Source organism: Ascidiella aspersa, chromosome 8 (assembly GCF_963924565.1).
Source record: "Ascidiella aspersa chromosome 8, kaAscAspe10.2, whole genome shotgun sequence".
NCBI lineage: Eukaryota > Metazoa > Chordata > Ascidiacea > Phlebobranchia > Ascidiidae > Ascidiella > Ascidiella aspersa.
The window spans coordinates 17,329,327-17,342,211 of record NC_139454.1 but is presented as its reverse complement, the minus strand read 5'-3'; the positions used below and the strand labels follow the sequence as shown (position 1 = coordinate 17,342,211).

The 12,885-nt window shown below is 38.5% G+C and overlaps 1 protein-coding gene across 1 annotated transcript in view; it reads right to left on the bottom strand.

The window, feature by feature from the left end:
• Positions 1-451: 451 nt before the first annotated feature.
• Positions 452-12,885, bottom strand: part of LOC146136594 (histone lysine acetyltransferase CREBBP-like) — a 29,291-nt gene continuing 16,857 nt past the window's right edge. The window contains exons 13-39 of the mRNA XM_083396371.1: positions 12,693-12,810; positions 12,408-12,516; positions 11,452-11,702; positions 11,267-11,380; positions 10,509-11,087; positions 10,322-10,402; positions 9,949-10,108; positions 9,759-9,877; positions 9,357-9,596; positions 9,167-9,255; positions 8,862-8,972; positions 8,623-8,757; positions 8,219-8,440; positions 8,009-8,120; positions 7,679-7,827; positions 7,443-7,581; positions 7,059-7,253; positions 6,561-6,767; positions 5,850-6,014; positions 5,626-5,742; positions 5,006-5,227; positions 4,759-4,860; positions 3,421-4,365; positions 3,154-3,306; positions 2,847-2,963; positions 2,218-2,343; positions 452-2,134 (exon numbers count right to left, since the gene is read on the bottom strand). Of these exons, the coding sequence (XP_083252497.1) occupies positions 1,616-2,134; positions 2,218-2,343; positions 2,847-2,963; positions 3,154-3,306; positions 3,421-4,365; positions 4,759-4,860; positions 5,006-5,227; positions 5,626-5,742; positions 5,850-6,014; positions 6,561-6,767; positions 7,059-7,253; positions 7,443-7,581; positions 7,679-7,827; positions 8,009-8,120; positions 8,219-8,440; positions 8,623-8,757; positions 8,862-8,972; positions 9,167-9,255; positions 9,357-9,596; positions 9,759-9,877; positions 9,949-10,108; positions 10,322-10,402; positions 10,509-11,087; positions 11,267-11,380; positions 11,452-11,702; positions 12,408-12,516; positions 12,693-12,810 (5,596 nt within the window). The 3' untranslated portion in view covers positions 452-1,615. The remainder of the gene's footprint in view (positions 2,135-2,217; positions 2,344-2,846; positions 2,964-3,153; positions 3,307-3,420; positions 4,366-4,758; positions 4,861-5,005; positions 5,228-5,625; positions 5,743-5,849; positions 6,015-6,560; positions 6,768-7,058; positions 7,254-7,442; positions 7,582-7,678; positions 7,828-8,008; positions 8,121-8,218; positions 8,441-8,622; positions 8,758-8,861; positions 8,973-9,166; positions 9,256-9,356; positions 9,597-9,758; positions 9,878-9,948; positions 10,109-10,321; positions 10,403-10,508; positions 11,088-11,266; positions 11,381-11,451; positions 11,703-12,407; positions 12,517-12,692; positions 12,811-12,885) is intronic.

The window sequence follows — 12,885 nt, the reverse complement described above, 5'->3', positions numbered from 1 at the left end:
TGTTAAAAACACCTTTTTGAATTCAGGTTATAAAAAATAGATTGTCAAATTAGGCACATTTAAAAAAATAGAAATAATGTCACCCATGCTCAAGTAAGTTGGTGAGTTTGCCAAAACTATTAAAAACTATACCGAAATGTTCTACTTTAACGGTTTGCGCGCCCAAAATAAGTTCTATCGGTAGACTTGTATTGTAGTAGCCTCCATCATGTATCTTGTTGTTGTAAATTTGGCAACACTTTTTTGCTATTATTTTTATCTTGTTAATGAAACCATACCACAAGTGAGAAAACGATTTCATTTTGAAAAACACACACTTAGCAGCAGTGCGATGTTAAACGCGCGACTAACACTGTTTTTTTTTAAAGTCTTTTTTTGCCGGCTATCAGTAATATTAATAAGTTTATCTTCGTTATAATGAAAACACAACAACAGGCATTTAAGGCCAGCGCCAATTCAATGTACAATTTATTTTCAGGCGTTTAATATATTCTTAAAAAGTAGAGAACAAATACGAAAAATGTTTTATAAAGATAGAGAGAGGGGGTTGCACGATTTCATTGTCGCGTCGTCCGCACGAGACAAAAACAAACAAGCGAGTCAGCAAAAGCAGGGTCGGGCAATATGGCCAGGCAAATCACTGCATCAAAAACACAGGCAAAAAATAGGGACCGAGAGTGCGCTCGAGCGATCGAAAGAACTCGCGCCGAAAAACGCCAGAAACTCCGCCAAAACGAAAAGCGACAACAGGGCAGTGACAGGCGGAGTTCGCTGAACGTTTTTTCTGATAGAATTTCATTTCGAATTAAGGAGCACCGTTTTAAGTAAACTGAGGACTAAACGTTTTTGTTATTGTTTCAATATAAAAATACCTTGTCTGGATGGGCGTTAGATGGCGTACTAGCCCTTTGCACTGCTATCTCGAATGTGTAAATCGCAAACGAACTCTCGCACAGTAACTGAACCTTGAAAATAGACTTAGGCGTGCAACCGACTGTACAAAAATAAATAACTCCAAAGGTGATGATAGTGGCTCGCGCAGCCGACAGAATGGCATTGCGGGATACAACGATATGTAACAACGGGTTGATGACATTTTGCGCCCATGGATAGTGTTACGAAACAATGGATATGATGAATAAGAAAAATCGCTTTTCAGTCAATAGCAAAATAATGCGCGTCTCTGATAAGAGACGGCAACAAATTAAGTGACTAAATAGCGGCTGTCATTTATCCCCTGAAAAAACCCCATCGTCCTTGGGCGAATATACAAATAGAAAACAGGACTAGTGGGGACGAATAACGCATTAAAAATAAAACTACAAACATATTAATTTAACCTTTCGAAAAAGCAACAACGATAAGTGTATAGAAAGGTGCATCTTGTTGTCGTTTAAGCTTTTTCCCGCCCTTTCGGTCGTAGTCCACTTGAAAACAACGCGGCGTTGCAAGTGGCTAGGCAACGCCAGCTGCATAAATTAGGTGGGAAGAAATAGAAACAAAGAACTAAATAATGTAAAACAAAACGCCCGTGATCAAACGGCGACGAGAGAGAAACGTTGCAAAGCAAAAGCGAAGGCTCAACGTAAAAAAGTGAGACTTGGGCGGCGATGGGTCACTCGTCGTTCGTTACAAATTTGTCTAAACTGTCAGCGCCGCCCATCATGGCAGCCTGCTGGTTTATTTGGTTGGGCGCGGCGTTGAAGTTCATTTGCGGGTTGGGGCGTTGTTGTTGGAACGCGCCAGGAATCATGCCGGCCTGCTGCGCCTGGGCAGCACTGAAATGCTGCTGTTGTTGCTGATCCGCGCCCATGTTGTGCATCATTCCGCCGCCCATCGAGGTTGTCCTGACACTCACAGCCCCCACCGTCGAGTGGGGCGACATTTGCATCACCCTGGTTTGCGTCATAGAGTTAGATGGGGGGCGGGAAGGGACGGGCACGTTTTGGTGGACGTTGCCTCCTTGCATGGCCTGGTTACCCATTGTTTGGCCCACCATCCCCTGTTGGTGCCCCTGCTGCTGGACGGGAATTCCCCCTTGGACCATCTGACTCATTCCGAGCTGCATCGTCTGACCCATTTGACCTTGGTTCATTTGGCCGGCCATGTTGGGGTTTTGCATGTGCTGACCCATCTGCAACCAAGTTTTCGGGTCGGGTAAGTTTACATATATGGATATTTAGTGTGGTTATGCGGCTTGCAACACGATTTACTTACGTGCTGCAATCGGTGTTGTTGTATTAGTTGCTGCTGTTGTTGTTGTTGGTGCTGTTGCTGCAACCGTATTTGGCCCATATTCTGGTTGCTTGTTACGGTCGACATCATGCGTTGGTTTGCAATTGCCTAAATATTTTTTTAAAGATTTTGTAAAGGTTTTTTTCTTTCAATGGTGAATAACCGCTACACAAATTCTTTTGCAAACTGAAACGCAGGCCGTGCTAAAAAGTCGCCCATATTACAAGGCATACTTGTCATTTACATACTTATGAGAATAAACTACTTTTTACATTAAATTGTTTACAAATTAAATAAATGTAGTTGTAGTTCAAATGACGTTTTATTTATTAGTTTTTAATATTTTGCTTATCCTAATTTAATCTTATTTAGAAAAAGTAAAACGCTCTAATTTTAATTCTAATGAAATTTGAAAAAAAAACGAAATAAATCAAGTTGGTAAAGTCTGATCACAAGCAGCTCTCTTAACAATTTCTCTTAAGAAATATTTTTAACAACGTTAAACACCCAACATTTTGTAAGGTCAACTCAACCAGTAGCTGCGATTTAACAGCAGTGAAACAGAAACCAAAAAACATAAAAATTAGTATTTCGCGTGACGAGAAACGCACCTGGCTGTACGGGGGTGCCGGTTGTTGGTAGGCTTGTTGCTGCGTCTGGTGTTGCAACTGTTGTTGCTGCTGTTGCAAACGCCTTTGTTGTTGCTGTTGCTGCTGCCATTGGTTCTGCTAATAACAAATTTTGTATTATAAACCTTCAGTCAAATAAGAATATCGCAAGTCTTTTAGTTAATAATACATAATCTCAATCAGTAACAAAGCAACCTAAGCAAATCATCGACCAAGTTGTTTACAAATAGATTAAAAAAAAAAATATATATATATATATATATATATACAATTAACGTAAGATTTTTACAGGCGGCATTTGCTGCATTTGCTGCATATTTATGTTGTTAGAGGTCTGATTCATTGGAAGCATCCCAATATTTTGGTTGACCAGCTGGTTTGGTTGCATTTGGCGCTGAGGACGAATGTTAGGACCCGGCTGGACCATTGCTGCGTTGCCAACCTATTGTTCACAAAATCGTTAAAAAACTAGCTTAAAGCGAACGTTTAAATTAAAAAAGGAGAGCAGAGTAATTTGGAGGGGGGAAATAAGAAACGTTTAAGGCCTTTAGCTTACCATGTTATGTTGCTGTCTTTGTCTATTCTGCTTGATAACGTGAGCGGTAAGGTGGGGGTTTTGTACCATTAACTTCACAAGCTTTTCTTGATCCATGTTGCTGTTTTGCTGTGGCACCATGTTGGGGTTGTTGCCCATTGTCTGGCCCATTGCCGCGACATTCTGTTGAACCATGCCCTGATTGACCATCATATTTGGTCGTTGGGTAAAGGATGCCCCATCCATAGGGGCTCGCGGTTGGTTCGGCCATTGAGCCTGTATAGTGGATCCACTCACGGATCTTTGAACAATAGTGGGATTGTTATTGCGCGGGAAGTTATTCATCGGCATGGTTGAGGCTCTGGCTTGTGCCTGCGCCCTTGCCAACTGCTCCGCTTGCCGAGCCGCCATTACCGCTTGTGCTGGGGGTTGTTGGTAATTTACCCTATTGTTGACAAACGTACTTGACACAGGCTGCTGTGGGCTTAGCATACCGATCTGTTGTAACTGTTGCTGCTGCTGAGGCATCATCTGGGGCGAATGGGCAATAGCTGGTTGCATCTGGCCAACCATGCCCACCGGACCGTTGGGTCTCGTTTGTTGGGTCATGACTTGAGGCATGCCCTTGCCATGAGCAGGAGACATCATGTTACCACCCATTGGTTTGCTGCCAGCAATCATACTGTTTGGAGTACCGGGCCCGTGCATCGAGTTAGGAGTTGCGGGGGCCATGTGATTTGACATGGGCGTTGCGGGCTGCTCCTGCTTTGGCGTGGTGGGGTTGTTCATATTGTTTGGATCTGACGACGCAGGCGTGTGTGGCCCACTTTGACCGGGGTTAAATGCCTGGGTCATTAGGGCCATCCTACGTTTCATCAGTATCGACTGCTGTCTTCGGTTGGAGTTCTCTTGTTGTTTTAACTTGTTCTTCAAATTTAAACAGAATGGAACCACACACTTTGCTTCCTGTAAATGAAATATGTCTAAGGCTAGTACAATAACAAAAATCTGTTTTTACAAAACCAACTTATGTTAATCTTGAATGTTAATAAACATCTAAATTAAACATCTTTTTTAAGAAAACACCAAGGCGGAATTTTATTTCGACTGTTTTTGCACATAACAATTTTTCTTCATACAAACAGCACACAAGCCTTTTTCGTCAACAAGGAATATCAGAAACAAGACTATTTTATATGACGAATTAATGTGAAAAAATATAGGCATTTTTGGGGCTAAAAGTTCCGTCTAATTTTTTTTTTCAAGTGAGCAATTTTTTAAGTATTTATACGTTAGTTGTTCAGGAAAACAGTTAAAAAGTGCACTTATGTTGGCCGAGCATTTGGACCAGAATAGTACCTGACAGAATTTGGCGTGGAAAAGACAAAGTGCAATAAGTTGCTTGCAGATGGGACAAGCTCCATTGGTTTTCCTCTTGCAAGATTTCGTGTGAGCGACCACCTTTAATCATAACCATGTATTAAAATCAAATGCTAACGCAGAAGTAAAAAAATCTTTAAAGTCAATTAAACAATATTCGATATAACCAGTAAGTGGAAGGAGCTTTATAAACTATAAATCTGAGGATTAATTGTATACACGTTACCTTCTTCATTCGTAAGCAGGCAGGTGAGGCACAGTTTGCATTGCGGCACTGACAGGCATGCACCAGTGAGCCGATACATCTTTGAACAGAAGCCCGACGGACCTCGGAGGCATTGCCACTTCTGCCGGCCCCAGGTGAACCCATGTCGAGCCCCAAACCCATCTGCTCCATCTTGTGTTCGTGGCCCACTTGCTGGTGACAGCGATTGCATAGATCGAAATCCTGGCACCGGCAAAAAATGAAAATTGTGAATATGATGCAAATGTTAAGTTTAGTTTAATTTTGTCTATTTTTGTTTATACTTATTAGAGCTGCACATAAAGTATAGCAATTAGAGATGTCCGATACTTGATATTATTTTACTCCGATAGCGATACCCAAAATCTTTAGCAAAAACTATCATAATCCGTTACATACCATACCATGTCATTGTTAATACAATCAAAATTTCCAAATATTTGTTTTAGACTATTAAGCCCCAAAAGTTCTTTAAGTTTTTTACCGACTATTTTTTTATTAAAGTGTTATATGTACCGATACCACCACGTGGTATAGGATATCGGCTTATTTGTTATGGGTCATCCCCAAAAGCAATACATAAGTAATTTATTGATACTGACCTCACAAACAGTACAATGATATCTCGTTTCCACACTATTCCTACAGTTGTTGCAGGTGTACACAAATCGATCCTGACCTTGCATGTGAAGTTCAACAAGCATAGCCATGGTTGACCACTGTTTAATAAAACGAACATTGTAAGAGTCAATTTTTACCCGGGCAAATACGCTAAGAAATCTGGCAGACTATTATTTGTTAACCATTTACCAATAAACCTACGAACCTTAGTACGCCTGAGGGAGGAGAACTCGTAGTGCTTCTCACGGGCAAGAGTGAGAAAGCAATCACGGCCGTCCATTAACTCACACGACATGTTTGTGTCGGGATCTGCGATTGGACCCATCTTGGATATCGTTTCTGCAGGTTGCAAACGAATCACGAAGAAGACCTGAAAACGTATACAAAAACACATTCAGTTTGCAACTTACGGCATACTACCTGTACACATTTAAATCTAAAAAAATATATTCCTTGAGATTGCACGCCAGCTGATACGTCGGTCGGCCTTTCTGTTCGCGTTGTAGGAGACTTAACGGGCAGTGCGCGGCCACGCATTACCAGTTAAAATATACTAAATTTAAGCCAAACAAAGAAAATTGTTTTTCGCGCTTAAAGGACTCCTCTCTTGGTAGTACGGGTGACGTGCTTAACCAAGTGTAGCGCGCTCAACTCGACCTACTATCACGTTGCTGAATTGTTTGTAAGGTAAATTAAGGATTTATCCATTTTAAACGGGCCACGGGATTTCCTACATTGGACAAGGTGGTATAATAAACGTAAACATTTCTATTTGTGGCATATAGCCGGATTGTTACTTTTGATATTTAACATTCTCCGTTATCATGGTCATAACATTATCGTAGTCACAAAATGCATTTAAAAAAGTTCCCAATGGCCTATGTTAGTAAAGATCAAAATGGTTGAGCGAACTTGCCTCCTTATGCTTTTCCATGATCTGGTAGAGCTTGTCGGAGAGATCATTGGCAACTTGAGGGATTTTCTTCTTTGCTCCTCGCTGTGAAGCCTTTTTGTTGCTGCCCTTCTTCGTTTTCTGCTTCTTTGCGTTCTTGGAGTTAGAGGGTCCCTGTTGAGATTCAGATTGTAGTGGGGTGAACTTGTGTAAGCGTGCCTGCCGTGCCGCCTGCAGTAAAACAGGCACAAATGTAGGCAGAGCGACACGGATATTGTAACAGGCATGAGTTAATTGCCACGCTGGTCGTTTTTTCAGCAATTTTTATTGGCTAACCATGTTCATTTGTTTAATTGAGAAGTTCCCGACATTTAAATGCTTTGTGAACATCTCAGACAGAGCACAATAAACATAAGCCAGTGATTATTTAAATTTCATGGTTATGACCAGTCAGTCGGATAATTTTGTCTATTCTATTGTAAGATAGCGGGCATAGTATTTTTATAAGGAACAACTGTAAACCTCTTCTGCAGCAGCTTGCTCGTTTGCCTCTGCTTGTTTCCGATCTTGCTCTTCCTTTTCCAGCTCCTTGATACTTTCCTCAAGAACGTTAGGCCAAAAGTCACCTTCGAAGTAGGGAAGCTCCCGAGCAGCTTGTAACCGATCGTCTTTAGCTTGCTTGAAGATGTCGTTGTATTCCAGCACAACCATATCGACCTGTATACAAAGTACATAATTTTTATCAGATTAGGAAGAATATGCTGTCCATTAAATTCATTTGGATTTTATCACCAATCGTATTGGTGTAAAGATATTTCAAGCTCTTTGTTTTGCAAAGAGAATTTAACACACGTCAAGTTTTGATTTTTAAACACAAAAATCAATTCTTCCTTAAAGTTAACTCACCAAGGCCTTGTCAAGCATTTTACGATACCAATCCTGCAATCGTTTTGGTTTTGGTATCTTTTGTTCCACAGGATGGCAATGAAATATATAATCATCACCTTCACTTGGAGGGCAAGCCCAAATATGGGCATACTCGTATCTATATAAAACACAATTAATTTACCACTGCGTCATCAGTAACAAAGTTATTTTAATTTTTTTTAAATGAAACCGTACTATTTATTTAATAGCCTTACCCGAGATTTTTACAGAATTCAAAATAACCAATAAGAATTTCATGATAAACAGCCGTCCTTAAATGTCTCGGCCGAAAGAAGTGTACTGAGTCGAGATACGAGAGGTAAACGCGGCGTGTATTGGGTTGAGGAGCATCCGAACCATATTCCTGAAGAGAAAAAAGTTGTTGGTTTCTGTTAAAATGCTTAGATATGAGTTACAAGTTGGACTTTTGGTGCTTGAGTGATTGGCTTTTTTTAGTTTACTTACTGAAGCAAATTAAAATCTCAATTATTCTATGAGGACCCAAACTGAGTGATGTGGTTGCTCATTTGTTATGTTCAACTCACCTGGACATGAACACCGAAAAAGCATATATCAACTCCATCAAGCTCCTCAAATGCAAAGAATGCTTTTGCTTTATAAGGAAAGCTCTCCGGCATCTCTTTGGTATCCACAAACCTATACAGTTGTTAGTATTTTTAGTTTGAATTATTTAGATAAGTGGGTAAACGATACATACATGCAGTTTTTCTAGGTCATAAGAACATAATACATACTTAGATTTCATTCCCTGTCGAACTTCAACAGTTTTTTCACCACTGTAAACAACCCTTATGTGGATGTAGCCGGCTTCTCCTGTTGTGTCATGTCTCTTCAGGTAACTATTCACCCGAGTTTCGATGTGCTCACTTAACTTGTTCTTCGGTAACTTACTCGCCATGAAGCGATTGGGCTTACGATGAGAGCCCCTGGCACGGTGACAGTTTTCACAGACAAACCTACAAGTAATAATTTGAATAATTAAACAATTATTTCAATTAATCTAAATGTTTAATTAAAACTATAATCGTTTTTCCAATTTAAAAAAAAAGCTTTTAATTTGAAAACATTTACGTGATTTTTCATTAAAAAAGCACATTTTAATTGTTAAAGAAATGTATAAAAAAGACAAAACTCTTACCCTTCAGGCCAGATTTGGTGATTGTGCAACACACAAATCGTGTGCAACTTCCTACCACACTCTGTGCATTCCGTAAATGGCTCAGGATCCAATATGTCATTCTTCTTTTTAACAAACAGGTCTTTGGGAATTGTACTAAATAAACATTCGGGGTTAAAAATGATGTTACTGGTATGTAATTACTTTCAAGTTTGACAATATATTAGTAGCTTAAAAGACATTTGTTTCATCGAACTCACTTGGAACCCTGGCCAGGCTCATCACTTAATGGAACTCTGTCACCTTGAATCTCATTGAAACACTTTTCACAGAAGTCATATCTATCTGACAGAAGACCAAACTTTGGCGAACTACTTGAAATGAAAAAAACAAGTTTGTCTTTTTAACAAAAAGTAGTTTCAATTAAAGTTGAAACAAAAATTTAAATTATAATTATTAGAATTAAAGGATTAAAAACATTTTTGAACTAATGAGTTATTGTCTCAAGTAATTTCTTACAGCATAATTACTCTACATATTTAGAACGTAATGTTAATGTACAAACCTGTTTTGATATTCATAGTAAACTGAACCAGTCGAGATGGTACACAGTGCTTTTCCATAACAGCAAAGGGTCATTGGCATAAATTCCAACTAAAATTAAGTAATAAAAATACAAGTTTAGTTGCTACCGACAAAATCAAGACAATACAAAATAAGTAGAAACTTGGCAAATAATATATTTTAAAAAGCACCTTTCTTCCACAGCAATATCCCAACTCTTGCATTATGGGATCTATGTCCTGCTCAAAAACCTCTTTTAATCTCGTGCAATATTTGTAAACCCGAGAAGTTTTGCGATTGTAAAGCCATGCATTGTGAAACATTAGCCAAATGTCATCCACAAATTGCCAGGGTTCCTTATATGACCCTATCTCCAGCTTCTTGCGAATTGACGATAGGTCGATTGGCTTCTTGACTATTTCATGATAATCCTGTAAAGTAAATTAAAAAAGGTTAAATTCATAAATAACATACTGAAGAAATTGGAAAATTAAGAGCTACATCACCAAAATAACCAAAAACCTGATTTAAAACTACAACTTATAACAAGGTAGAAATGTCAGTCAGTGAATTTAGTCTTTAATAGCACTTACGGGTATGTTCATTCTTTCTGGATCAACCGGAAAGCGAAAAGGAAGTGCTTCTGGTTCTAACTTAAATAAGCGCTCCAGAGCTGGTGACAGTGCTTCCATTAGTTCAGTTGGAGTAAACTCTGATAAAATATCACCAATTAACAACACAAAACTAATCTGTGGTAGATAACTAAATAACAACAGTGCCAACCTTTGGGCCTAACTGCACTAGGTTTGGTTCCAGTTGTAGTGGTGGGCTTTGTACTGGAAGGAAAGGACCCAGTTGATGCTTCAGATTTAAGTGCAACAGTGCCAGACGAAGGAGTGTGTTTCGTTTCCGAGTTGTCACCCATCGATGTGTGTGTTTCCATCTATTAAAGCAAAAGAATATCAAGAAAATAAAAATTTAAAATATTGGACAATAAAAAAGTAAAATAACAAAAACAATATTTATTCCTATTTGTTTTGTTATGAATATAATTTTATGAGTATTCCAAACCGCTTAATAGCATTTCAGGGTGAGATCAAACAGATTTCAACCATTTGAAAAGTTTTTTTATATATATAAATGTAAATTTGCATACCTTAACAGAAGGTAAGGAATTGTGTCTGGCAGGCGAACCAGGGAATGATGAAGTGGAATTATCGACTGATTCGGTTTTGACCTAAAGAAAAGAAAGATGGTTAAAATCAGAAAGTGACTTTAAATATTTTAAGATTTTAACCACATTTTATGTCATTATAAGATATCAATATATATTTTCAACAAACCAGTTTGCCAATTCCATCCATCGATGGTTTGCGGTTCATGAAACTTTGACTTGGCGATGATGATGAACTGACAGTCACAAAAGGAGCATCCTGCATCTTAGATGACATTGTAGTGAGGAGCTTCGATGTGGCAGCCGACGATATCGTTGTCGTCGTAATTGTAGAGGAGATGGATGACATTAACCCTTTGCCAATCATGTTGGTTTGCCCAACAGTAACCAGGTTATTTTTGGTTTGGTCGGCTGACATTTGGTTTGGCAAGTTGTTGTTGGACACATAGGAGTTAAAGACGGCATCACCCTGCGTGGAAGAGTTGGGCGCTGACATGCCAAACTCCTCTTTAGCCATAGGCTGGTTGGGGTCACTCTGCAGTTGCTGTTGCAGAAGAGACGTAGATGTCACAGTGCTGTTCTGTACACCAATCTGTTGCGCCATGCTGCCAGATAACATTGCATTTGGCCTCATTGAGACATTGTTTTCACCGTTGTTCGAATTTATGAAGTTGAGATTGTTGCTTTGCTTTGTTGCAGGGGGTTGCTGTTGCGATTGTTGATTCATTGCCATCGACTGGTACATTTGCTGTGATAGATTTAGTTACTTAGTTTTTTTTTAACCAGGATATCATGTTGTTTTTAACTGCATGGTTATGAATGTAAACAAAACACTAATGGAAGCCAATAAATAAATAAATAAGTAAATGTATTATCAATAATTACAGGCGATATATAGTGCAAATTTATGATGTAGTTCTTTTATACCTGTTGAGCCATTGGACTGTGCATTTGATTTGGAGATGACAATGAAGGGTTTTGTTTTTGTTGTATTATATTCATAGTGTTGCTAGATTGAATTTGTTGCTGTGCAAATGCAAACTGAAAAAATAAAATGCCCATTTAGAAAGGCCCATTTAGAAGGCACAAAAAATCTAAACAACAAATTTTACCTTGTTCATTGTAGAAGAGACTGACGTGGTTGCTTGGTTGTGCATTCCATTGGACGCCATGGTGATTGTTTGGTTTTGAAACTGACTTGAATCTGGAATAGTGGAGTTAGCTTGCACTTGTTCCATAGACGGGGTTGTGTTCGAGTTCACCATCCTAGGGTTGTTCATTCCAGTGGAAGGTATTTTATTTGTAGGTCGAAGTTGTTGATTTGGAATGACATTTTGGTGTGAAACAACTGCTGGCCCATTTCCTGTACAAATAAATGGTTTAAATTAAAAGTTGGGGCAGGACAAAATAAAGCTTAAATATGCACAAACCCTTCTCTGAAAACATACTAGTAAAGTCAATAACAAATATAAAGGCTCTATATTAAGAAAATTTCCTACGTATAGCTTAAATAAAAGTAATTTGGGCACTTATTGTTCCGTACGTAGCTTGTATAAAAGTAATTTTGGCATTTTTTTGTCCGTCAAATAAAATAATTTGGGCGCTTATTGTTCCGTACGTAGCTCGAATAAAACTTATTTGGGCTGATTTTTGGTCCTACGTATAGCTCAAATACAAGTAATTTGGGCACTTTTTGTTCCGTACGTAGCTTGGATAAAACTAATTTGGACACTTTTTCAAAATTTTCTTTAAGTAAAAATGGGGTACCCGAGGTATTATATGTAATAATCTTTGCAAAATAGTGATAATCTGGGCTTTAGGAGACGACTGGAGGTCGAATTTTAGAAAAAATACAACTTTTTAATTTTTTTTTGCTTGCGCACTTCTGTGAAAAAAAGTGCACAAGTGACTAAAATTTTGCGAAAAAAATGCGCTTAGCTGGAACATTGGTGCAAAGTCTGTCCATATCACTTGGTTTGTGAATCATCAGTTCAGATTGACCAAATCAGGAATTAAAATGATTTTAGTTTAACTTGTAAGGCACAAAGAAAGTAAAATTTTGGGATACCTATCGGCATTCCCCCAGGAGTGTTGGAGGTAGTTTTCTTAATTCTTTTTTCCTCAAGCTCTTTTTGGATCTTGTAAATCTTCTCAGCAAGCAAGTGATAATACTCCTCCTAACAACAAAAATATTTGAAAATTTTTAAACCTTGAATCACGATTTTTACAATCATCTATATGTGAATGTTTTATAAAGAAATTTAAAGTAAAGTTTGTTTTAGTTTTTTCAAGATAAATATGATGTAATTTATGGGTTATTTTGGATACATCTGATGCGGCATGTTTTGCGTACCCGGGAACCTGCTTGTTCATACATCGTCCCTTCAACCTTGCGAGCAAATGTTAGCAATTTAACCATCCGACTATCACTCATTGAAATCGCCTCTGGTGCAGGAAAGATGTTTTGCACACTAGGAATAACATTTTTGTTGGTGAACAAAAGCACATTTTTTAGGGACTAATCAGTATTACAAAACAATTTGGAT